We start from the raw sequence: 27,125 nt of genomic DNA on the forward strand, positions 1-27,125 counted from the left end.
TCAATGGTGGAGCACTAGCCTTGAGCACAAAAAGACTCAGGGACAGTGCCAAGACTGAGTTCAAGAACCAGAACCCATCAAAACAACAAAGAAACAAAAAACCTCTCTACTGGGTAGTGATACTAGGTTGTAATCTCCCATCAAAAGCATCAGTATTCCTAATTCCAGTCCTAGTTCTAGCTGAACTAGTTCTGTTCCAGCCAGCTTCCTGTAAACTGCAAAGGGATAATTCTTTCATCTGGCAAGTCAATGAAGTTCATAAGCCAAGTAATGATTTTAAAATTCAGAAATGTGTTTGTGTGAGTTGAGAGTAGCAGTGAAATCTTAAGTAGTAGCACTTACAAAAATAGATTAACCTAGGCTGGGGCATCCTGGCCATGTTACTGGGTGGGGAGAAGGGGGAAGAAGTGGGCCCTTTCAATCCTGGAGTTCCAGGCTAGCTATGACAACATAATGAAACTTTGACTCTTTTTTTTTTTGCCAGTCCTGGGGCTTGAATTCAGGGCCTGGGCACTATCCCTAAGTTTCTTTTGCTCAAGACAAGCACTCTATTACTTGAGCCACTGCACCACATCTGGCTTTTTGTATTTATGTGATACTGAGGAATCGAACCCAGGGCTTCATGCATGCTAGGCAAGCACTTGACCAATAAGCCACATTCCCAGTGGCTCTTAAAAAACAAAGAAGGAAGGAAAAGGGGGAGGGGGAATTCAATACTCCTTCTGTAATTCTGATCACATTCTGTAAAATCTCAATCACATTTTCCAAATAAAAATATTTTCAACTTACATATTTTCTTCTGGTGTTCATCACTCTTAAATAATGCATTTATACTGGTGTCTTACTCATAAATCTCAAATATGTTTACTATGTAAATAAAGAGTTCTATCTCTTATACTACCATTTGGGTTGTATTTAACATGACAGCCTCAACCTCCCTCCTGTGGCTTGAATAACACTTTTTTTTTTGGGGGGGGGTCCAGTCGTGGGCCTGAATTCTGGGCCTGGACGCTGTCCCTCAACTCTTCAGCTCAAGGCTAGCGCTCTACCACTTGAGCCACAGCGCCACTTCCGGCTTTTTTTCTTTTTGCTTATGTGGTACTGAGAAATCAAACCCAGGGCCTCAAGCATGCAAGGCAAGCACTCTACCACTAAGCCACCTTCCCAGCCCCTTGAATAACACTTTTATGTAGGAAGAATTACATGACTTTGTAGAACAAGGAGTTCTAGAGTATCGTTTAAGAAGAATAAGGGAGAAAACATCCAACTCTCCATGGAAGATAAGGAGACTGGCAGAAGCTGACAGCCTAGCTTCAGCTCTTACCTGTTTTTTCCAGTGGCTGAACCACTGCCCTGAAGAATCAACTGCCCTGAGCCAGGCTCTGTTGTTGATAGTTGCTTTTTTTGCCCAGTACCAACACCCTCTGCCTCCTGCTCCCCCTCCCTCACAAAGTTCTGGGGAGTTGCCCCAAGTTTCAGCTTTGCTGAGGTGGTTTGTGACCCATTCTTTTCTTTACTGAACTTTAAAGGAATAGTCACCTCTATTTTGATTTTTTTTGATAACTTCTCTTGTAGGCCTTTCGATTTACTTAAACATGTGCTAAAATTATGTTTAAATCAATAAATTTGTTTTGTAGGCCATTTATATAGAGCTGACTCTCAATTCTGGCTCCCAGATAAAATATTTTCTTTGTACTTGGGAAAAAAATAGTGCAAGGAGATCTTATTTCCTATGAGACACTCAAGATTATATTTCACAATAATTTTTTCAGTAATTGTCTAAAATAAATTATAGAGCTACAGTTCTTGAATTCTCACTCAAGATCTGTTTATTCATAGCTTTACATATGATACCTTTCCTGAATCAGATGCATTGGTCAATGCATGAAGTAAATGTATCCAATCTTTGCATGATTGGATGATAAGCAATTTAAAAAAAATCTTGGGTCTGAAATATTTGCTTCTTTTTATTGTTATAGTTTAAAACTTATTGTAATTAAACCTTCCAGAAATGAAAAATTACTTAACAGTGTTTTATGAGTTACCTCCTATAAGTTGTAGACATATACAGATGACTTATGGAAGATACATTTCTTATATATATATATTTAACTTCTATCCCTAGGTCTGGAGTCAACTACAGTAGAGAATTATAAGTATTCCAGTTTTGTTGGACCATAAAGTATAAAAGTGAGACCAGTAGGAAATCATGTAGGAAAGAAAGCATTAAAAATCTTGAAATTTTTTTTTATCATTTTAGAGTTTGCAGTAGGCCTGGAGAGAAAGAGTGGGCATAACCTAATGTTCAGAAAAGTAAATTTTAAGTTAAATGATATTTCCTAAATTTAAAAATTGTATATTTTAAAACAATCACCTCATCTATGTTAATGCCTTTGGGCTACTATAACAAGGTACCTTAAGCTGAGTAATTTATAAACAATATAAATTTCTCACCATTCTAGAGGCTGGAAAGTTCAAGATACAGGGACCATTAGATTCAGTTTCTGATGAGGGCTCACAAATGATGCTTCTAGCTGCATCCTCTCATGGGAATGATCAAGGTAGCTTTCTTAGGTCTCTTATTTAGGTTAATTATAGTCATAAGAGTCTCATGGTCAAATTACTTCTCAAAGGCCAATTAACTAATATTATTACTATGTTGATTAGGGGTCAAGATATAATTTGAGGGGATAATTAGATAATGGCGCAGCCAAACACATATTTTCTGATTGCACTAAGATGTCACATTCTCAGTTGAAGCCACAATACGGGAAAAATGATTTGAGTGACACTTTCCTTAATTCTTCCAAGATAGTAACATAACCAGTACCACTCCAAGTATACACAAGAGGGGTTAGTTCAATGCAATAGGGTCACATTAGTTTCATACTATTTTTTTTTTGCTGATATTGTATCACTAGAGATAACTCAATAAGTATATGTACATCAGAGTGCTCACTTTAGATATTGTGCAGTCAAGTTCCATGACACTATTTTATCACACTACACTATGGTGCTGGAAATATAGCTTATTCAAACTGGATATGTGTGGGCGGATGGGATTCTTAGGTTAGTACTAGAACAGTATCAATCATCAGGACAGAAAGGGAAAAAATGAGACCATAATCAATAAATAGGGAAAAGCATGCTGAAATGTAATGGTCAAGAGAGTTTTCAAGTCTAAATAAAGAAGAACTGCTACAATTCTGGCCTTAACAGGTACTATCTACATGGCACAGTCATGAACTTCATGGTCTGAAATAAGTCATTGGCATGCTGGCACAGAAAGAGGATACTTCTAATTTCCTATACTAGTCTCATGTTTTCCCTAAGGAGATTAACCTTTTGGTGGACAATCATGAAATTAATATCAGCAAAGATAACACCCCACAATTAAATAATAACTTGCTAAGAACATGTCAGTGAAGTCTGCTAGCCTGAGTAGTTTCATGACCATTGTAGTATGCATAATTTTATACTAGTTATTCTAGCAGGGAGAAACACATCTAAGAAGAATTCTCCAAAAAGGCTGTATGTTAGATGAATCTCAGATGGACAGAGCATTACAAAACGGACAAGATAGAACTTGCAAATGCTTAAGGGGCTATAAGATTCAGAACAGAAGGAAAAATGAACATAATCTAAAAATCAGGTAAAATGAGAGACCATTCTACAGATTTCCTAGGGAGAATTCTAAATTGGCTTATGAAGAATATTTCAAGATCTTCTAGTTCCAGCATGGAACATATTTATCTCTTTGGTGTATAATTAAATAAATCTTTTTTTTTAAAGTCAGAAAACTATATCCATAACCTTTGCATTGTATTTACACTTCAGGTGTTAATCATACACTTTTAAAAAAAAAGACCTTCCAGAGAAAAGAATGTCATTTTTTTCCTAACCACAAAGAATTACAATGAGCTTTTTATAGCTCTGAAAATAAAAGATCTAAAAAGAGAAAACACAGGTGACTTACCACTGATTCATTTGTACCAACTGATAAAATGTATGAACCATCAACGATTTTCATTCCAGCTCCTTTTGATGTCTTGAGGCAATTATTTACAACAGTACTTCTCAAAACCTTGTCATTAATTCAAGCATGAGGGCCCCTTTTGTATATTTTATGATAGATAACATCAAGTTCCACAGTACATCCTCTTCTTGGGGACAGGAGCTTAGAGAACAAGAAGTACATGATAAATTAAAATTCAATCTGATTTAGACCTTTTCCTATCTTTATAAATTCAGTAAGTAAAGGGCAAATTATTTGCTTTAAAAAATGATTTCCTGCTCACAGTGTGTTATGGTCCAATTGTGTTATCTCAAAATTCATATGATGAAACATAATGATAGATGTGATAGTATTAAGAGGATCAGCATCTGGCTGTTGATACACTCTGAATAATAGTACATGAAGAATATAATCTAGAGACGGGTGTTTGTGGCTCACACCTGTAATCCTAACTACTCAGGGTATTTAGGAATACAGTATAAAGCCAAGTCAGTAGGGAAAGACTCTAATTCCAATCAAGTAGCAAAATTATGACTCAAGTGGTAGACTCATACCCATTAACAAAGTTCCAGGCCCTGAGTTCAAACACTAACACTCCCACCCAATGAAGTCTGGAAGGGAACTGTCTTCTTGTAAGTTCCCAATTCTAATACTCCCCAATAGATGAGTGTGATCTGGTTACAGGATTCAGCTGCAGTATCACAAAGCAGGGTAAAGAATGATGCATTTTGAGCTTAGAAGACAATAAACATAATTGTGCAGTACTTATCAGCATTCATTTATATCTTTGTGCACATGTTTAAACCCATGAAAGAACAAAACAACTCAAGCTCCCCTCCCAAGATACAGATGTCTTTTCACAATGAAGAAGTTCTTATCATCTTCCTAAAACGAAGAGATAAAAAAATCCTGTTGTTACTATAGATACTGTACTGAAATTCCATCATAGTTCTACTAAAGGCTATGATATAAAGACTACATTGTAAGTGTAAACTCTTAAAACTTCTCTAAAAATATGCAAGAGAGGAAATAAAATAATCAATTTATACAAATAAATTTATACACATAATAAGCATTAGAAAATATGCAAAATTGGTTTAAACAAATAACATACAATGAGATAGAGGAAGCAACCAGAAGTCTTCTAATAAGGAAAAGCCCAGGCCCAGACTGATTCACCACAGAATTCTATAAGACCTTTAAAGAGGGACTAATACCAATACTTCTCAAGCTCTTCCATGAAATAGAAGCAGAGGGAGCAATCCCAAACTCATTCTATTAAGCCAATACCACACACATCCCCAAACCAGGTAAAGATTCAGTAAAAGAAAGAACTACAGATCAATCTCTCTGATGAATACAGATGCAAAACTCTGCAACAAAATTTTAGCCAACAAAATCCAGAAACAAATATAAAAAAAATCATTCATTATGACCAAGTAGGCTTCATCCCACAGATGCAAGGCTGGTTTAACATACATACATCAAAAAATGTAATTTATCACATCAAAAGAGCCAAGGTCAAGAAATACATTATTATCGCTATTGACGCAGAAAAGGCTTTTGACAAAATACAACACCCATTCATGTCAAAACAGGAATAGAAGGAACATTCTTTAAAGCAATAAAAGCCATATACAATTGACCAATAGCCAACATCATACTAAACGGGGAAAAACTAAAACCAATTCCCCTAAAATCAGGAACAAGGCAAGGATGTCCACTCTCTCCATTCCTCTTCAATACAGTTAATGGAATTTCTTTCTAAAGAAAGAAATCAAAGAGGATACCAGGAAATGGAAAGACCTTCTATGTTCATGTATAGGTAGGTCAATATTGTGAAAATGGCCATATTGCCAAAAATGATATACAAATTCAACACAATTCCCCAATGATGTTCATTACTGAAATAGAGAAAAACAATCCAATTTTTTTTTTTTTTTTTTGTCGGTCGTGGGGCTTGAACTCTGGGCCTGGGCGCTGTCCCTCAGCTCTTCAGCTCAAGGCAAGCGCTCTACCACTTGAGCTACAGCGCCACTTCCCAATCCAAAAATTCTTATGGAACAACAAAAGACCTAGAATAGCCGGGCGCTGGTGGCTCACGCCTGTAATCCTAGCTACTCAGGAGGCTGAGATCTGAGGATCGCGGTTCAAAGCCAGCCCGGGCAGGAGAGACCGTGAGACTCCTATCTCCAATAAACCACCAGAAAACCGGAAGTGGCGCTGTAGCTCAAGTGGTAGAGCGCTCGCCTTGAGCTGAAGAGCTGAGGGACAGCGCCCAGGCCCAGAGTTCAAGCCCCATGACCGACAAAAAAAAAAAAAAAAAAAAAAAAAAAAAAAAAAAAAAAAGACCTAGAATAGCCAAAACAATTCTAGGCTAAAAAAAAAAAAAAAAAAAAAAAAACAATGCAGGAAGTATCACAATACCAGATTTCAAGCTCAATTATAGAGCCATAATGACAAAAACAGCTTGGTATAGGCACAGAAATAAACCTGAAGATCAATGGAATAGATTAGAAGATCCAGAAATAAAACCACATACTTACAGTTAGATGATATTTGACAAAGTAGCCAAAGACATACAACTATTAGTGCTGGGTAAACTGGGCAGTGATATGCAGAAAACTAAAAGTGGATCCCAGCCTGTCACCATGCACTAACATCAACTCAAAATGGATTAAAGACCTCAACATCAAACATGAAACTCTGAAACTACTGCTGGATGGAGTAGGAGAAACACTAGAACTTATAGGCAGAGGCAGGAACTTCCTGAACAGAGTCCAAGGGTCATAACAAATTGGAGAGAAACTCGACAAATGAGACTACCTTAAAATAAAGTTTCTTCACAGCTAAAGACATAGCTACCAAATTAGAAAGACAGCCAACCAATATTGGGAAAAGATATTTACCAGCAATATATCAGAGAAGGGCTTAATATCCATTATATACAGGAAGCTCAGGAAACTAATCCCTCCCAAATCTAACAAACCAATCACTAAATGGGAAAGGGAGCTAAAGAGAGACATCTTAGAAGAGGTTAAAATGGCAAAGTAACCCATGAGGAAATGTTCATCGTCACTGGCCATAAAAGAAATGCAAATAGAAACATCCCTGAGATACCACCTTACCCCAGTCAGAATGGCCCATAGTCTAAATTCAGACAAGACAAATGCTGGTGGGGATGGAGGAAAAGTAACAGTACTGCACTGCTGGTAAACTAATACAACCACTTTGGAAAGCAATCTGAAGGTTCCTCAGAAAACTAAATATAGACATACCCTATGATCGAGCCATACGACTCCTAGACATCTACCATGAGCAAAAGGAACCAGGATACAACAAGGACACCTGCACTTCCATGTTCATTGATGCACTGTTCACAATAGCCAAGATATGGAAACAACCCAGATGCCCCACTACAGATGAATGGATCCAAAAACTGTGGTACCTATATACAATGGAATTTTACACAGCCATTAGAAATGATAAAATAATGGTATCTGCAGGGAAATGGAATTGAACAAATCATGTTGAGCAAGGTAAGCCAAGATCAAAGAGACAAATGCACATGTTCTCCCTGATACGCATTGTGGATGTTAGATTTAAAACACAATGAGATATGACAAAGTGAACAGGTCTCGAGTTACCCATACACAGTGAGACCAAAAGGATAGTCTCATGAGAAAAGCACCAAATTGTAATACCCAAGTACCTGTTCGTTTGTATATAAAATAATATGCATACTGAAAAGAACCCCAAAGATAAAGAAATGAAGGGACTCTTCTTAGTTTGTCTTATCATTTTTAGATGACTCTATATTCTTTAGCTCATATATGATGTATACATGTGCACATCTGAGGGAAAATGGGAGCCGAGCACAGAATCAGTGGAAAGCAAGTGAAAAAATACAACAGAGGGGCCCATCAGCTGCACTGAACATTCATGGAAGTGAACTAAACAACTCAAGGGTGGTGATGAGAGGAAATGAAAGAGAAAGAGGGAACAGCTGATACTAAGCAAAGTAAGTGTAAGAAATAGTTTTATTGTTAAAGATCATAGAGTTTACAAGCTATGTAGATTAAGATAATGATGACTATCATTGTGAAGATTAAAAGGTGTTTGTGTCATTAGCTAAATATAACTATGCCACAGTATTGTAAAATTTATGTAGTCACTTAATCTCAATAAAGAAATATTTGGGGGAAAAGGCCACATTGTAAGTGTAAACTTTATATATTTTCTATATAAAATAATATACAAGAGAGGAAAGAAAATAATCAATTTAAACAAATAAATGTATGAACATAATAAGCAATAGAAAACATGCAAATGACCACTGTGGTTCTGTAGTTGGCCATAAGCATTATCTGACACATCTGACCACTTTTTTTTTTCTAAGCAATAATTGAGGCACCCTTCAAGTCTGAATTATATAAACTTAAAAGGGATAAAAATCAACTGAATTAGACTCAAATGTTCAAATGTTCAGCAAACAAATTTTGGACTTAATTTAGCAAGATTAAACCTTACAATACAGATCCTAATATACTATTATGTACTCAGGCAAGTTAATGTTAAAGTTCTCATAGAAAAAAAAAAATGCAAGCTGGCGCTGGTGGCTCACACCTGTAATACTAGCTACTCAGGAGGCTGAGTTCTGAGGATCACAGTTCAAAGGCAGCCTGGGTAGGAAAGTCCATGAAACTCTTATCTCCAATAAACCACCAGAAAACTGGAAGTGGTGCTGTGGCTCAAGCAGTAGACTGCTAGCCCTTGAGCTGTAGAGCTGAGGGACAGTGCCCAGGCCCAGAGTTCAAGCCCCACAACCGACCAAAAAAAGAAAAGGAAAGAAAAGGAAAAAAAAACAAATGTAGGACTAGCCAGGTAAACATTAAAAAGGGAAAACTCCCAAGAGGAAATAGCTCTTCTCAATTTTAAAACCCAATACATAAAATTATCTATAATTAAGACTATATAGTGCTTGCGCATGAATAGACAAGTAGACCAGTGAAATAAAACAGAATGTCAACAATCTGACCTAATTACATATATATGAATTTAGCATATAATGAAGATGACATTTCAAAAAAGTAAAAGCTAGTTAAAAGTCAATGGTCTGGGACAAGTATAGAACTATTTGAAAGAAGATAAATGTAGATCACTATCTTATGCCATACACAAAAATGAACTCTAAATGGATTAGGAACCTTAGAAGGAAAAATGGGTGAATATTATCTTTTTTTTGGGGGGGGGTCCGGTTGTGGGGCCTGAACTCTGGGCCTGGGTACTGTCCCTCAGCTCTTCAGCTCAAGGCTAGCGCTCTACCACTTGAGCCACAGTGCCACTTCTGGCTTTTTTCTTTTTGCTTTTGTGGTGCTGAGGAATCGAACCCAGGGCCTCAGGCATGCAAGGCAAGCGCTCTACCACTGAGCCACCTTCCCAGCCCTGAATATTATCTTAATCTTAGTACAATAAAAGACTTCTAATCATGACTCAAAATCCAGAGACAATAATAGAATGATTAATTTGACTATATTAAAATGAAACTATATTAAATAAAAGCACACCATCAACAAAGTTGAAGTATACTGACACACTGGGAGTAATGTTAGTTAATGAAGTGTGACAGACAAATGACTAATAAGTTTAATATATGGCAATATTTAAAGCTGGGGGACAGAAACTAAAGTGGTGCTTACCAGGATATCTGTAACATTAAATATTTATGTTAGAAAGAAAGTAGAGTTTCAGATCAATAACGTAAGTTTCTAATTTAACATTAAACTAAAAAAGTGGAAAATAAACCCAAGAAAAGAGGATGAAGAGGAGGAAGAGAAAGAAGAGGAGGAAGGAAGGGAAGAATAAAGAGCAGAGTTTGAATGAATAACATTTTAAAAGTCAGTAACATTGAAAGTTAATGAGACAAAAAGGTGATGATTCAGGGTAAGTAAAATTAATAAACTTGGCAAAATAGAGATAAAGGACAAACTTTTATCACAAATGAAAGAAGGTGTATCATTACAGACCAGACAGACAATAAGTGAATGATAAGAGAATGTTAGAAATAACTCTATGCACAAAAGCTTAATAACCCTTTTGCATGCATGATGAAAAGAAATTCCTTAGAATCCACAACTACCAAAAATCATTTAAATTGAAATAGATAACTGGAATAGTCCCAAAACTACTTGAGACTGAAATTCATAGTTTGAAAATCTCCTCCTTTGTTTTTCCCCTACCATCCCTTCCCTCCCCACCTCCCCAACTCCTCCCTCCCATCACAAAGTTGTAAAGTTCATTTTCAACATAGTGTCTTGTACATCTCATTGTTACAATGGGTCAACCTGTATCCTTATTTCAGCATTTTGTTATTTCCTTCCCCTCCCCAAATTAGAAAAATGTATATACAAGATGCAGAGCACTAGATTCAAATACAGTGAAAACAGGGGTTATTTCTTTCTAGTAAAAGGTTCTAAAATTTTCCTAATGGCTTTTCCACTTCAAAAAAATACCTAGGCTATTAGTTAAAGGAAGAAATGTTCATAAATCAGAATTTGGTCTGATCTTTGTTGGCTAGTACAAAATGTATAATCTGTTTTGATGTACTCATCTTTATTATTCATCTCTATCACTGAATAATTGAAAGTTACTCTCACATTTGAACACTTACTACTGTCTTCTTGTGAATTCTTAATACAGTATTACTATTAAGTTTATAATACACCTCATCATCTTAGAAGTAAATAATTAATCAAAAGTACTGAGCCCTGTAATATGAGCTGTCAGCCTTCCTTTTTTCCCCCCTAAATACTGAGTTTATTACTTTAACACTTGGGTTAGTGGTTAGGATTAGTCTGTCCTCTGCTAAACATTAAATAAGCATTTTGAAGAGGCTTCTTCTGGAAAAATTAATGTTTATCAGAAAGGGATAAAGACAGACTTACAGATACACATAGTATTTATTAAGAAATATTCCCAATACAGGGATAGGAATGAGGCTCAATGGTAGAGTGCTTGCCTAGCATGCGTGAAGCCCTGGGTTTGATTCTTCAGTACCATGTAAACAAAAAAAAAAGCCAGAAATGGCACTGTGGCTCAAATGGCAGAGTTCTAGTCATGAGCAAAAGAAGCTCAGGGACAGTGCCCAGGCCCTGAGTTAAAGCCTCAAGATTGGTAAGAAAGAAAGAAAGAAGGAAGGAAAGAAAGAAAAGGAGGAAAGAAAGAAGGAAAGAAAAAGAAAGGAAGGAAGGAAGAAAAAGAAAGAAAGAAAGAAAGAGAAAGAAGAAAGAAAGAAAGAAAGAAAGAAAGAAAGAAAGAAAGAAAGAAAGAAAGAAAGAAAGAAAGAAAGAAAGAAAGAAAAGAAAGAAAGAAAGAAAGAAGAAATGTGCTGGGAAGGTGGCTCAGTGGTAGAGTGCTTACCTTGCATGCATGAGGCCCTGGGTTCGATTCCTCAGCACCACATAAGCACAAAAAGCTGGAAGTGGCGCTGTGGCCCAAGTGGTAGAGTGGTAGCCTTGAGCTGAAGAGCTGAGGGACAGTGCCCAGGCCGAGTTCAAGCCCCACAACTGGTAAAAAAGAAAGAAAGAAAGATTAATTCCCAATACAAAGTTAGTGCTGAAAACTATGGAAAACCTTCTTGGGTTGTGTTTATATTTTGTATTCATTCAGTTCACAAAGATTTATTGAATGCCTACTATAAGATAGTATTTATCAAATTCTATTGCATAGAAGCAGAGCCTGAGTTGATGTGTTTTCTAGGAAAGATAAAAGAGGCAGAGGAAGCCGGGCGCTGGTGGCTCACGCCTGTAATCCTAGCTACTCAGGAGGCTGAGATCTGAGGATCGCGGTTCAAAGCCAGCCCGGGCAGGAAAGACTGTGAGACTCCTATCTCCAATAAACCACCAGAAAACCGGAAGTGGCACTGTAGCTCAAGTGGTAGAGCACTCGCCTTGAGCTGAAAAGCTGAGGGACAGCGCCCAGGCCCAGAGTTCAAGCCCCACGACCGATGGGAAAAAAAAAAAAAAAAGAGGCAGAGGACACTTAGGAGTGTTATAATCTCATTTAAGTACTATGTTCAATCTAGTGCAGTGGAAAACTGGTTTCCCTGGGAAAAAAGAGGTCAACTCTTCTGGCCTGTCAGTCAATTATTGGATAGTACCTGTGACCCACAGTGTTAGGCTGAGCCAGATTTTTGTTTTGTTAAAGAGAGAAATTCTCCTGAGATGGCGACAGCTTTGAATTTTTAACAGCAAACACCTAATGAAGTAGTGCATGAGCAAGCCAGTCAGGTACAAGGGGTCAGACATCAAGACTGACTAGGTAAGACTGACTAGATAAGTCATGGCTTATTCAATGCTTAGAGGTAAGAAATACCTTACAAATCATGTAAATAATTACTATTCATTTGACACAAATACAATCCTAGAAGTACCCAATTTGATATTACTTGAATTAAATCATAAATCTGACTTTCAGCAGGTATAAATTTCATTATATCTTAATTCCTGTTTACTCTCAAAAGTAATTCTTTTGATTAGTATATTGATAGCAGAAACCTTATCTCTACTACTACTTCTTTCAGAGAAGGCAAACAACTGACACATTATTTTGTAAGTATTTTTTATAATAATAGGAAATATTAACTGCTGAAGAACAGCTAACTGTATAAATTTATCTTACAAAGAAATCAATGTAAAAAAAGATGAGAATAGAAAAGCAAAGAAAGCCCCAAACTAGACATAACAAATAATAAAGAGATCAGTTTCTTCCTACTGCAAGTGATGAGGCAAAAATCCCCTCCAGGCTGGAATAGTGCCTAGACATGGTGGAGAGAAAAGAGATGTCTCATTGTTATTTTTCAAAACAGCACCAAGTATTTAGACCACATTTTATGAGGATGAATCTTGAAAGAGAAGCAAGATTCTATTTTCATATCTTCAGAATGGACCAACCAGAAATTGATCTTTTCACTTAATATTAGCTTTATAGGTGTATTTATGCTGTCTTTAGGATTCTATGGTTATTGCAAAAAGCTAAAATGTTAGCTCATAATTTAGCTTAAGCAGTTCCTAACGGGTGCATGAAAGGTCCAGCTGATGTCCTTTGTGCACCATCAGATCCTGCTAAGCCGTACACCAAGCACTATTATTCTCAGGTTTGTCAAAGATGGAGGAGTAGATGTGCTATTGTTCCCTGTGATGCTTCACATGAAGCCACATGAGGACTCTGATCTTTATCTCAGAAACAGATGGTGGAATAGTCTATAGAAAAGAACTTAGGTTGTCCCAGATCTGGCTCCATTTTCCGCTTTATCTTCGGCTATTTTACATGTTTTCCACTGTTCCTGAATCCTTACTTTGTTTGGCCTTCACACAACCTTGTAGGAAGCTGGTGTCTCTTGAGGTAGAGTATAAGTTCCATGATGAGGAGTTTGTTTCAATCACACCTTAATTAACACAAATTAATGAAGACTTTGAAGTTTAATTCCTGGACACAAGACATTGCCAAAGTGGGTATGGTGGCCCTCCCTTAGATAAGCTACAGTGCTGGGTAGAACTCATAGTTCTAGCAGTGTCTAGGGAGGGGTTCAAAGGCACAGTGGTACACATCTGACTTACGAAACTGTAACCCTTCTGTACATCACCCTTATAATGACAATAATTTTTTTAAAAAAAAGGTCTGGGGACATGAATAAGTGGTAGAGTTTTTGCCCATTATGAACAAACCCTAGATTCAAACCCCTGTACACTCCCCTTAAGAAGAGAAACAGAAGGGGATAAGGAAAAGGGGAGAGGGAGAGGGAAGAGGGAAGATGGAAAGGATGACAAGAGAGAGGAGAGTTGAAAGAGGAGGGGGAGGGCAGTGCCAGAGAGAAGAGAGGAGAGCACATATATTGTTATTTGAGTGTTATTACTTTTGACATAATTGGCTTTATTTGTAAATCTAAATGTTATATATTCCAAATATTTGTAAATGAAAATCTGTATTTTATCAGTCAAAGGGATTCATAATATAAAAAGTTCAGAAGCCTGATAGATTTATCTCTAATAGGAAGTATGGAGTAAGGCCCTCAAAATGATTTGGTACATAAAGGAGCAGACACATATGCTCCTGTAGCCTTCCCTTATGTATTTATAATTTTAAGGAGTCCTTAAATGATGGTATAATGTCCAGATAGCCCTTCTTTGGAAGAAAATATACAAATTTATGTTAAAACAAAACAAAACCTACTTAGCTGTATGTGTACTTATGGTCATGCTGAACACTGAAAGTTCTGACACCCAAACTTTCACCACATTTTTCATTATTTTTAGCTGGTAAATTTCCTCCATAGATACTTTGCTATGTTCCACTTCCTCTTCATTTGAGAATTTGTATTTTTCTCTTTTGTTTGTTATCTTCCTAGGGCAGATGATGCTGAGTTTTAAACATATGGCCATTTTCATTTTCTGCCAATCACCTACAAAAATATGCCCCAAACCCCAATCATTATGACAATCTAAAAATACATTATGGAAATATGGAAAAGAATGAGTCATGTATTTTGGGAGTCAGCAGCTTTGGTTGGCTGCTGATTCATGACCTTGCGGGGGGGGGGGGGGGGAGCCACATCACTGTTCCATGCTCTGTTCTCTGTTCTCTTCATAATCTTTTTCACAGAGCTTATATTACAGCGTTGAAAGGAGTAATTTATGATTGTGCATCTCTTGGCATCTCCACGATTTAGGTATTAGTTACCACAAATAAATATCCCTATAAATAGTTTGTGGATGCAAATCCTCTTCTTGATATTTTGGTGGTGTTTAAGAACTACAAATGCTTTTGATGAAGCTCAAAGCATAATTAGTTTATTGTATATTTTCTCACTCCAAATACTGAATTGGTGAACGTTATTGAACACAATATCATGGAATATCATGAAAAACATTTATCAAATTTTAAATTTCCTATATTTTGCTTAAGTTTTCTCTTCCAAGGCTTTAACATCTGTACCAAACATACTGCTTTTGTCGGCCTGGTATCTGAACATCATTCTTTTTTGGGGGGGTCTGGTTGTGGAGCCTGAACTCTGGGCCTGGGTGCTGTCCCTCAGCTCTTCAGCTCAAGGCTAGCATGCTACCACTTGAGCCATAGCACCACTTCCGGCTTTTTAAATTGTTTACTTATGTGGTGCTGAGGAATCGAACCCAGGGCCTCATGCATGCAAGGCAAGCCCTCTACCACTGAGCTACCTTCCCAGCCCTGAACATCATTCTTATGGCATGTTCGAGAAGTTTCCTTTAGGAAATTCCTCCCCCAAATCATATGATTTAATTAGATGGACTTAATTAGATGGATTTTAGACAGATACAGCCCATGATGCAGATCTAACCAATAGAAGCAGCCTGTGGTCTATCCACAATGAGTGGCTCAGAAACAGGTGTACCAAAGACCCTCTCATGGTTCATAATAAAATTCCTAAGATGGTTTTCCACTGCAACAGCTTCACTAGAAGAAATTTAGCTTAGTCTTTATAGTAGATATCTTGCTATGATGAGGAAAGAGCAATTCCAACTCAAATGAAATCAGAACTTAGAGGTGAAAAGCAGCATCTCCGATGATCATTTAACCATTGAAATTGGGTATGCTTGAGAAAGATACTTAAAATTCATTATTTCCTTTTCTTAAATTCTTTTGGTCTGTTTTCATATTTCTCTAAGTCAGTTCTGACTCCTTTGGTGGATGTGGCAGGGACAGCTGGTTGCTTATACTATATCCATTTTCATCTTCATTCTTAGTGACACGATCTATATTTCATTCAGGATCCAGTGTTCAAAGTTTTAAAAATGCACCTTCTCATTATCTTGTATACATAGCTACATCCATGTAACTAAGTACTGGGCAAAAAGATACAGGCAGAAGTTACAGGATCAGATTTGTTAGAAAGTTTTTATTAATAGAAAATTTGGATAAGTCTGTTTCCTGCCCATTTTATTATTCCTGCTTAAAATGAACACGTTTGCAACCCCATAGCCATCTTTTGACCTTGAAAAGGAAAGCTAAGTATGAAGAAAACTATGACAGAAAAACTTGGATTCTTTTTGGAACCCCCATACCATGTGGACCACCTACTTCTGAATTCCTTTTATGTAAAAAATAAACCCTTAGGTGTTCAAGCAGTTGTTGGCCAGGTCTCAATAGGTAGTAACTAACAAACTTCCTAGTTGATGTAATACATCTCTGCAATTTAACCTCAGTGACACTTCACGAAAAGCTTTGGTTTATTTTGGATAGATATATGAAATATGAATGTTTTGCTTGAAGACAGCATGCCAAGCCTATTTCCTAAAATGAGAATAGAACAAAATAAAATTGGATAATTCAATTGTTGTTTCATTTACCCATCTTGAGAGAGAAGTATTTAATAATGTTGGTTACTTCCACCCAAATGATGATATTTTGAATTGGTAAACTCATAGTTGTTCAGAATGTTAAAGCTTTGTCAATATGAGCTTGCAGGTATTTGCCTTCTCTCTAGTCTTACTATCATTGCTCCATTTCAGGCCATTATCGTTAATTGTATTATTTGGGCGTCCTGTGTCTAATTTTCATTCACTAAACTCAATTCCTTTCATTGATTGTAATAATCATTTGTTATTCATTTGAGATAATAAAAACTACCTTAATAAATAGTAACCAGAATCAGGCCTAAGTGGGAAAGAGATCAACACTTGAAAGGAGAATGGCAAAAGATGAAAAATAAAACTATAAAGAAATTGGGTATAGGCTCCTGGAACATTAAATGTTGCTCTATATGTGTGTGTGTGGCATGATGGGATCCAAGGCCTGGTACATGCTAAGCAAGTATTTTATCATATATGCTCAGCCTTTAAATGAATATTTGCAATATTTTTTTATATATTGTAACAAATTTATTTTTAAATCCACAGTATGATATCCTTTTGCCTACCAATACATTCATTATTTAAATAATAACAACAACATATTTTGGAATCCAGTGGCTTTGACAACAGATTTTGGTTAAAAAAACAAAACAAGAAGTATGAGTGCCCTCTGCTGGTTCTGTAGTAGCATATCCAAATATATTCTGATTTTACTTGGAAACTGGCACATGGTATTGTCATTAATTGCCAACATTAAAGACAAAATGTTTCATTGTCAAAAAGCTGACTTACATAACTGTAACCCATTTTTACAACACCTTTATAATAACAATAAAAATTTTAAAAAGAAAAATTAAATTTTCTTTTCCTTAATTTTAAAAATGTTAAGTCATACAAAGAAGCTACTAACATGGAAAGAACTGGGAACTCAATAAAATGTTCAAGTTTTACTCAATATGTAGCTAAACAATTTGGTAGATCTCTGAATACAGCATCAGAATTTTTTTCTGCATGCTTCACAATAGGCACAAAAATTTAGTTTTAAATTTTATTATAACTTTCAAATTTCTGAAATCATAGAATCTATGTTGCATTCATGTTACTATTTTAGTGATAAAATTCAAAGCATATATAGTGGAGTTAGGACAAATACAAATAATATAATATTGAATAGTTAAGCAATGATTTATATAATTCTGAGTGTCTATAGTTTTACTTTTAATAATTTAGAACAATGTACTTTACAAAATTTCAAACTTATTTCCTTATGATTTTCAGATCACTGATTTGTATGTAAGTGGTGAATATCCCATCTTCTCATTAACATACAGAACTCTACTCATTAACATACAGAACTCTACAGTTTTTTTTTAAAGTATCTAAATACATTAAGAATGTCTTAGAAATTCATGGCTTTTAATATCTGTTTTATTTTCCACTTGTTTATTCTTTTTATTCTATGATGTTAGATTTTGAAAATAAAAGTGTATGACAAAAAGCTTTTGCTATAAAGGGACCTAACCCTTTTATATGTAGAATAAATATTGACAATATATCATAATATAACTTTGTTTTTTTGCAGTTGTGGGGCTTGAACTCAGGGCCTAGATACTGTCTCTGAGCTCTTTTTAATCAAGGGTAGTGCTCTACCACTTTGAGTCACAGTCTCACTTCCAGTTTTTGAGTGGTTGGAGATGAGAGTCTCGTAGATTTTTCTGACTAGGCTGGCTTCAAAATGCGATTTTCAGATCTCAGCCTCCTGAGTAGTTAGGATTACAGGAGTGAGCCTGTAATATATATAATATATATAGTAGAATATACACCCTACATTTTTTACCCAGATTAGGGAAGTCATCTTGGAAAAGGTGATTTTTATGAAAAGCCCTAAAGTGTTAAGAATAGGATTATGTATGGTAAATGTTCTAAACAGAATGCAATTGTTCAAATTTATTTGTAGAACTAAAGATTCAGTAGGCCCCATGCACTAAAATATTACAGTACTGTCACATTTGAAGTTCAAAATAAAAGTAATGCTAAATATAAAATACATACAAAAAAGTCTTTTTTTAAAATTTGGTTGGATATGTTTTAAAGTCCTTATCTCTGGAATCTTTAACTCCCATTTTCTGGGTAATAAGTAAAAAAAAAAGGTTCCTGTCATCCATTTCTCCCTATATTATCCTGCTATACTAAAATAAGTTCTTGCTAAAGTTTATATCTTTAAGTATAAATAAAAATCCTTGATTGTGTACCAAATATATTCAGGCTCCAATTTCTTCAGTGTATCCTACTAGTGATGGTAGATCTGCAAATTCTCTGGTTTGGTAACATTTTATAGTATGACATATGGACAGGGAGAAATGAAGCTGAACAGTTAGGTAGGTGTCATTTACTCTAAGCATGTTGTTAAGGATGTGATCCTTACTGTTACTGTTGTGAGTTCACTTTGTGTTAGTATATACCCAGGAAATTTCTTCAATCATTTTATCTGAAAAATGGTAATGCTAAGTTGTGAGGATAAGCAGAATAAACAGCACTAAGTACAGTGCTTTATTACCATAAAATACACCTATTTCCATTTGGCATTACTAATAAATTTCTATCTTACTCTGAAAAATGAGAAACCAATGAAGTTGTTACTTTTCATTAGTATACATTAGTTATACAGAGGAGGATTTCATCATGACATTTCCATGCATGTTTAGCAATCAATCTCACTTCCTCTCCTTTTTCCCCTTCTTAAAACAATTTCAACATATTTCATTGGTTTATTCTCATATATTCAAATAACCTACCTTTTCTATTATCCTCCCAATGAAGCTTTTTTTTTTTTTTTTTTCTGGTCAGTCGTGGGGCTTGAACTCTGGGCCTGGTTGCTGTCACTCAGCTCTTCAGCTCAAGCGCCACTTCCGAAGAGTTTTAAATAGGTAATATAATCAATGGGCAATATTAATCTAAGTTCGATGACAATAAGATTGAACAGAGTTGAAGGAGGACAGTACCTAAATTTTTCACTTAAACTGATGTATGATAGTGACTTTCTGTGAATTAAGTATTACAGGAAAAGAAGATTAGTGAAGATAACAGTAAATAATGATTTGAAATTTTTTAAAGTCATTCCAATAAGTAGGCATTTAGGCTTGCAAGAATAAACTTAATGAAAGGGGTATAGGAAGTACATATATGTATAATTTAGAATCATAAACATGTATGTAGCTGAAATGATAGAAATAGATGAAGATGGGCTAGGGATATACTCAAAGACCCCAAATGGAATTGTGAGGCTCCATGATTTAAGAAAGCAATTATAGACTATCCAGAGTAATGGTGAGGGGAAAGATGGAAAGGAGACTAAGGGTAAATGAAAATTGTGGGATTAAACAAAAAAATTAAACGAAGACGTGAACAACATTATTAAAGTTACAACTGGCTTTGAGGGCTGGGATTTATACTATTAGTATACTGATCTCATTTTATTCCCTAAAAGGAAAAAGTCCTGACATTTTAGAAAAACAATCTGATAAAAAACAATATGTGAGCCACAGATGTAATCTGTTTTCTAGCTGATGACTGGTAATTTAAAACTTTTAAAAAATACAAAGTCCAAGAGAAACCAATTTCATTAACACATTAGTTTATGCAATCTGATATATCAAAAATATTATTTCAATGCACAATCAATGTAAAAAATGAGACATTTTACTTGTTGCTTTCAACTCACCAAGATCTTGCACACATGTTAGTGTTCAGCAGCCAAACATTGCTGGTTACCATAGAATTAAACAGAAAAGCTTAAAAACTTTACAGGGTCTTAAAAAGGTGTTTGTGCCAGATGCCTGTTATTCTAAGGTGTTTGCTATTTGGCACATTCAAGCCCCTAAGGTGTGGTCTTGAATTCCAACAGCTTTAGCTTAATTTCTACAGTATCACCTTTGGAACACACTAAGGAACCAAAAATAACTTGCAAAGGTGAACCTTTTTCAAAAGAATATTTATTCCTCCTCCATTCCAATGAAGGAAGATGAGAATAAGATATATTGTACTCATTTTTTTCTTCTGATTTTGGTTTAAAGCATGGAGGCATTTCTATGAGAAATATTTGTAGGAAAAGATGGAATGAAATTTTGTAACCTAGTCCCTATAAGCAGCTCTGCAGGAATCACATGTATAAAAGCATGTAAATACTTATTTCTCATGGAATCTTCAGGAAGAAGTATATAAATATGCTCTCTCCTAGGCATGGCTGTTTTTTGAGGTTTTATCTTTATGAAAGACAATCGGTGCCATTTGAAATATGCACCGGAACTAAATCCTCAGTCTGAGCTGTCAAGACTCTCACCCAGCTTCTAAGTTTTATTCTTCAATGTTTATCATTTGATATATAGAGAGAGCTTACACTATGCTCTGGAATTCTCTGGGCAATGCAGACAGAGTTTCAAACAAGATAAGCAAAGTGTCTGTTCTGATGGAATCGCCAGACAACTAGGACTTTCCAGAGATTATTTTCTTTTCTGAGTCTATCTTAAATAATATAAAAAATTCTGGAAATTTCAAACATATCCAAAAACGGAATAATCTTTCCTTCTAGTTTCAACAATAAAGCATGCATAGCCAGTCTTGCTTCATTTGTCCATTGCTGCATTTTAAATTCTGACACTGTACATATGAAATCATTTCAAGGACAAAAAATTTTTAGTAAAATTGTATTTCCTCACTTCTGGAAACTGAGCTTTATAATTGGTAAATGCTCTTAATTAGTAGAGTTTGTACAAGAATCTGTATGTGCACATATGAATGTAATGGATATGCAATATATGTATATATGTCTCTACATACTTTTTTTTGGGGGGGGGGTCCGGTTGTGGGGCCTGAACTCTGGGCCTGGGCGCTGTCCCTCAGCTCTTTCAGCTCAAGACTAGTGCTCTATCACTTGAGCCACAGGGCTACTTCCGGCTTTTTTCCTTTTGCTTTAAGTGGTGCTGAGGAATCTAACCCAGGGCCTCACGCATGCAAGGCAAGTGCTCTACCACTGAGCCACCTTCCCAGCCCCTCTACAAACTTTTATATGATTATTTTCCAAGAGAAATGAAGAGAAGTATGCTGGGAAGGAACAATGACTAGCTGTGGAATATTAATAAAAACTGTCTGTGGATTTAGAGTAGGAAGGGATTGCTATCACTCTCAGCAGTAAGAGAAAAGTTCATGAACGTGACGGGATTTCATTTGTCAGTGGCTCACATCTATAAACTACCAAAAATCCAGAAGTGGAGCTGTGGCTAATAGTAGAGTGCTACCCTTGAGCAAACCAACAACAAAATCAGGGATATTACCCAGGCCTAGTTCAAGCCCCAGGATACCACATAGAAATACACACAAATATTCACACACATAGTAGGTCCAGGCATTGTGATACCTGCATGTAATCTGAACATTCAAGAGAGAGGAAAGAAGATTACAATTTAACATCAGCAAGGCTATATAGTAAGACCCTGGTTATAGCAAATTCTGTATTTGTGAGTTTGCTATTTACAAAAATTATTTGTAACTCCCAAATTAATGATTACAGAGGTTTTGCAGTGGACATTTGTGGACATGAACGGAGAGGTGGCAATTTTAAGTTACCTGATGTGCATATTCCCAGATAAGAGTGGGCAAGGGAATGCTCTGTCTTCTTTTTTCACCTCTATTGGTGAAAAGTGTTCTCTTTTCATCTATTTAGTACTATTTTCTTACTTTTTTTTGTGCATTTTGTTTATGGTTTCACTGTTTAAAATGGCTCCCAAGTGTAGTGCTGAAGTACATTCTATGGTCCCCATGTGTAAGAAGGCTGTGGAATATCTTACAGAGAATATACATGCATTAGATAAGCGTTGTTCAGGCATGAGTTATAGTACCACTGGCCCTAAGCTCAATAGTAATGAATCAACAATATATATTAAATAAGGAGCCCTTAAACAGAAACACATAAACATGATTATTTATTGATCAATTGATAGAAATATAACTAGAGGCTTGCAAGAACCCAGCACTGTATTTCCCTTAGGAGCAATGGTTCCATTATTTGCTAATTTAACATTTGTGGCTGTTTTATAGACTAAAACTACCATGAATAAGGAAAATTGACTGCATGTATCTGGGGCTAGTGATCATAAGCCACAGCCTAATAAGAAGCAGATAACCAGATAATAGTAAAAAGAAAATCATGGATGCTATAATAGAAGCAAGCAGAGGCTAATGTGAGAAAAACGTCAGATGGACTCTTATTTTAAGGAAATGAAGGTCAGGGATGGATATCTCTCTTTATTTGATAGTACTGGGGATTGAACTCAGAGCCTCAAACTTGCTGGACAGGAATTCTACAAGAGCCACATTTCCAGTTCCCAGGGGAAGGGTTTCTAAAGGTGAGGTTATATGTGCTGAGTTTTCAAGGATAAGCATAAATCCATCAAAAGAAGGGAGAAAAACACATTTTTGCAATGGACTAGTTTAGTGAAGAGAGTACTTCTTTCAAGAGACTCAACATAGTTCAGGATGGCTTGTGCACTAATGGATACATATTCAAATCATAGGGAAATATAAGTAGTTAATGATTTACTTTATCCTGAAGACACTGTGAAAGGAAGTGATGATTAGATCTAAGAGTTTAAAGGCAACTGAAGATAAACTTTTTGCTTGCTTAAAAAGCAGATATTTAAAAGATGCTGCCCTTGGTTCAGAAAGAATAAGGCTAAACATCAGCAGTGGTATTGGAAAATAGGCAGTATTTGACAGAGAAAGAGACATTCACTGTGGGAAATAATGAGCAAGTAAATTTACCTGGTTTACCTGGAGTTTACAGAATTTGATAATTTGGAAGACTCTACCCACTACTCTAGAAACCTCAGAGAAGTGAAATCATAAATATTTGTTCTTTTATGTGGCTTACTTCACTTAACTAAATTGCTTTAATCAATACTCTGGCTATTTAGTAGCTGGATTCCAATTTGCATCCTACTTTGGATGCAATTATTTTAGGACAAGTGCCTAGCTTTGTAGTTGACAACCTTCACTTAATGCTTCAAAGACACTTCACTTTAGCAAATTATAAACTCTCATAAGGATCTTTTGTTCTACCACGTTTCCCATGGGGGGAAAAAACTTACTAGCTCAATTACTGTCATTAGATTATGACTTATTTTCGTTTCACCTTAGTTCATGCATTTTAGACCCTTTGCAAAATCCCCCCGGGGTGCGTCATGGGGTATATGAATAATAAATAAATGGGCAGAAATCAAAAGTTTAAACCGGATCACCCAGGAGAATTTGGGAAGTTCTCTTTTGCTACAAAGTAAATTGTAAGAGTCTGAACTGGATGTAAATAAACTGTATCTACATTCTGTTTTTAAAAAATATATACAGGGGCTGGGTAGTTGGCTCAGTGGTAGAGTGCTTGCCTTGCATGCCTGAGACCCTGGGTTCGATTCCCAGCACCACATAAGCAAAAAAGCCGGAAGTGGCGCTCAAGTGATAGAGCACTAGCCTTGAGCTGAAGAGCTGAGGGACAGTGCCCAGGCCCAGAGTTCAGGCCTCACGACCGGACCCCCCCCAAAAAAAAAATATATATATATATTCAGCTAGGAGAAAATTTCAGTTTCAGATGGTGGGAAAACGTGCCGAGAAGCGTTCAGGTCTTCCCACCTGTGTCCTGGGGGGAAGGGCTGGGGGACATCCCCAGCACCCTCGGTCACTCGGGGTCTGCCAAAGAGTCTAGCAAATTCGGACAGGCCACCAGTGCTCTGGAGGTTAGAGTAGCCTGTGAATCTCACAGCAGACCAGAGAATACCGGACTGGAGGGAACTGAGGTAAACCGAGGCTCCGGCCCTCCGTCCCGTCGTCGCCGCGAAGGACCCGTCCCGTCCGCTCCGAGAGAACCGGCTGGGGAGCCAGGAGGGGGTTCCCACTGATTCTGACGTCAGGGCCTCGCCGGCTCTGTGAAACCACAGAGTCTCCGTCTTATTACAAAGGGTAAAAAGGCAGCCAGGCCCCCAGGCCACGCACACACGCACCACCACCACCGCCACCACCGCGCTCGTCCGCCCCGCGCGCTCCGCGCCCGGCGCTTGGTGCCGGACGCCCGACTTTACGTCTCTTCCCAGAAGGCTCCGGGAGTCAACGCGAGACTTCGCCAATTCTCGCGAGGTTTACAGGCAGCCATTTTCTTGGGGGTGCTCAGGTGCCGGGAAGACCCCCCGAGTCGTTCCTATCGCGCTACCGGGGGTCTTTCTCTTTCTTTACTTTTTGCCTTTGCTGCGTTGCCAACAAGCACATACTCCCGACGCTGAGAGAAAAACCCGGCCTCGGCGCGTTTCGCGCTCCCGGTTCGGGAATATCCGCTGAGGGACTTGGGGAAGGGAGAGAGGGCCCGGGTAAACCGTCGCTGCCTCCGCCGGGGCCGGGGGGTCTGGGGGGCGGGCGAGGCTCCCGGCGCCCCGAGGGTTCGAGGCCACCCCGCGGGCGCGGGGTCCGCGGCAGCCCCCCCGCGAAGCCGCGCGCGGCCCGGGGCTCGCGGGAAGCCGCCACCGGCGCCTCCCACCGCGGCCCACGCGGGCGGGCGGCGCGCGGAGGCGGGGGGCGGGGGCAGCGGCGGCCGTAGCGGCCGCGACCTGGGCGGGCTGAGGCGGGTCTGTGTGTGCGTGTGTGTGACGGGCCTCGGGGCCGCGGTGGATGGTTTCTAAAATGATCATTGAAAACTTCGAGGCACTCAAGTCCTGGCTCAGCAAGACCCTCGAGCCCATGTGAGTATCCTGGGGTGTGTGTGTCGGGGGGGGGAAGCGCCGCAGGGGAGGGGGGGAGATCTCGCGGGGATGGCGGTGGTGGAGTGGCGGACCCGGATCGGTGCAGCCTTTCCACCGTGCCCGCCGTGCAGGCCGAAGCGGTGATCAGAGACTCCCAGGGCTTCTCTTCCTGGTCCACCTTCGCGTTCAGGTTCGAAATACTTCCCTCTCTTCCTCCCCCCATGCGGAGAGCACGAACTGAGCTTTGAACCGGTGTCTCCTTGCTTTTGCTTTCCCGCTATGTGTACACCGGACTCCCCAACCGCCTCCGTACCTCCGGTGTTTGCCAAGATCCTCCACACAGGCTTCTTTCATTTCAGTAAAACCGAGCACACCTTCCTGCCCACGGACGTATTTACCCAGTTTTCCTTAAATGAAGTGAATTGGCCTTTGTTAAGAGATTGGGACAGGTGGAGTTTTTAAATCGCCTCACGTTTCACCTGAATATAATCCCTGAAAGAAAGGCCACGTCTCCCATGTGCTGTTTGGCTTATCTGCACCTCTTTAACTGATTGAAGATGTAACAGGTGCCAAGGTGCCGAGTACATGCTCGTTCACGGGGAGAGGAGGAAGAAAATCGAGTCTCCATACATACGGAATGTTTAACACTTTTAAGTGAGATGCTCTAGATGGACTCGAAGTGTGGGGAGTATATTAAAATGTCTTTTTGGAAAATTTAAAGAGTTTCAAGGATTAATAAATATCAAATCATGGACCAATTCTCTTAACATTTTGCAGTACCAAAATGCAATGGAGAAATTTTAAGTCACAGGATGCATGTGTTGAGCAAAGTGTGTTGTGGGAGGCTTTGGGAATAGAGCTTTTAAATGCCGAAATTGACAAGTTTTAATAAAAAGAGCACTTCTGGTATCAGTAGCGTTTTGGCCATTATAGTAAGAGTGATTAGAATGGGTTCACACCTAATAGGAAAGGCCTGCAATGTCTGACACTTGAGCAAAATCTGAGGAAGAGAGTATGAAACTCTCCAGAAAGTTCTTTGCAGAAGGAAGAGCAAATGCAAAGGCATGGTAGTAGACCCGAGTAGTGTATTGGGGGAGAGGGGGCAAGGAGAAGGCCTGTGTGGGTAAGGCTTGTGATGGGATAGGGAGAAAGGAAAGACATGAACTTGGGAGAAGTAGTTAGGGGCCATATGTTACAGAATGGCCAGCAATTAGAATTTTTTAAATGAACACTAAAAAGATATTAGCTGATTTCAAGGCGCACAATCCTTGATTTGATCTTAATTTTCCTGCTTCGGGGAGACTGAAGGGGCAAGAACAAAATGGAAACTACATGTGGGTAGGGTAGTTGATGGTAAATAATAGAGACAGAACTAACTATACTTTATAAGTAGTTCTGATGGATTGGATTTGGAAGATGAGGGAGAAAGAAATCAAGGGTCATACCTAGAAGTTAGTCTAAGCAACTAGATGGCTCATGGGAGAGAACACTGGTCTGGAGTAAAGGCTGATGGGAGAAGGAAAGAGTGGTTGTTTTTGATTATTAAGTATACGGTATTTAAAGTGATAGGAATTTGAATATATCAGTTTAGAAAGCTATATCCAGGACTAGAGAAATTTAGAGTCATCTAGGTAGTGTTTTTGAAGCCTTGGAAATGTAGATTTCCTGGAAAGAATATATAGATCATGATTGAGGTGGAAAAAAAACTGGGTTACGTATTGCTACATAAAAGAACAAATGTATGACAAGAGAGGCGTTATTAACCTTATGGATAGAGGCAGCTATATAGCTCTTAGATTTGGCAAGGTTGAGGCAATTGGAAATCTAAACAAATTAGTTCACTGGAGTGGAGTAGTGTAAAAATTCTATTTCCAGGGGTGGTAGCTAGAGGATGTATTTCAGTGATAGAATATATGCTTAGCATGTGCAAGACCTTGGGTTCAGTATCTGGTG

The 27,125-nt window shown here is 37.9% G+C and overlaps 1 protein-coding gene across 9 annotated transcripts in view; it reads left to right on the forward strand.

Moving 5' to 3' along the window:
* Nucleotides 1-24,463: 24,463 nt before the first annotated feature.
* Nucleotides 24,464-27,125, forward strand: part of Rbm26 (RNA binding motif protein 26) — a 73,280-nt gene continuing 70,618 nt past the window's right edge. For 5 of the 9 annotated variants that reach the window (XM_070002761.1, XM_070002766.1, XM_070002762.1 and 2 more), the window contains exon 1: nucleotides 25,033-25,172. In XM_070002761.1, the coding sequence (XP_069858862.1) occupies nucleotides 25,102-25,172 (71 nt within the window). In that variant the 5' untranslated portion in view covers nucleotides 25,033-25,101. Of the gene's footprint in view, nucleotides 24,577-25,031; nucleotides 25,173-27,125 lie in introns of those variants that run through there. The other 4 variants (XM_070002767.1, XM_070002768.1, XM_070002769.1 and 1 more) reach the window with 3 other exon arrangements.

Source organism: Dipodomys merriami, unplaced genomic scaffold, assembly GCF_024711535.1.
Source record: "Dipodomys merriami isolate MVZ:Mamm:240054 unplaced genomic scaffold, mDipMer1.0.p SCAF_6, whole genome shotgun sequence".
Lineage (NCBI taxonomy): Eukaryota > Metazoa > Chordata > Mammalia > Rodentia > Heteromyidae > Dipodomys > Dipodomys merriami.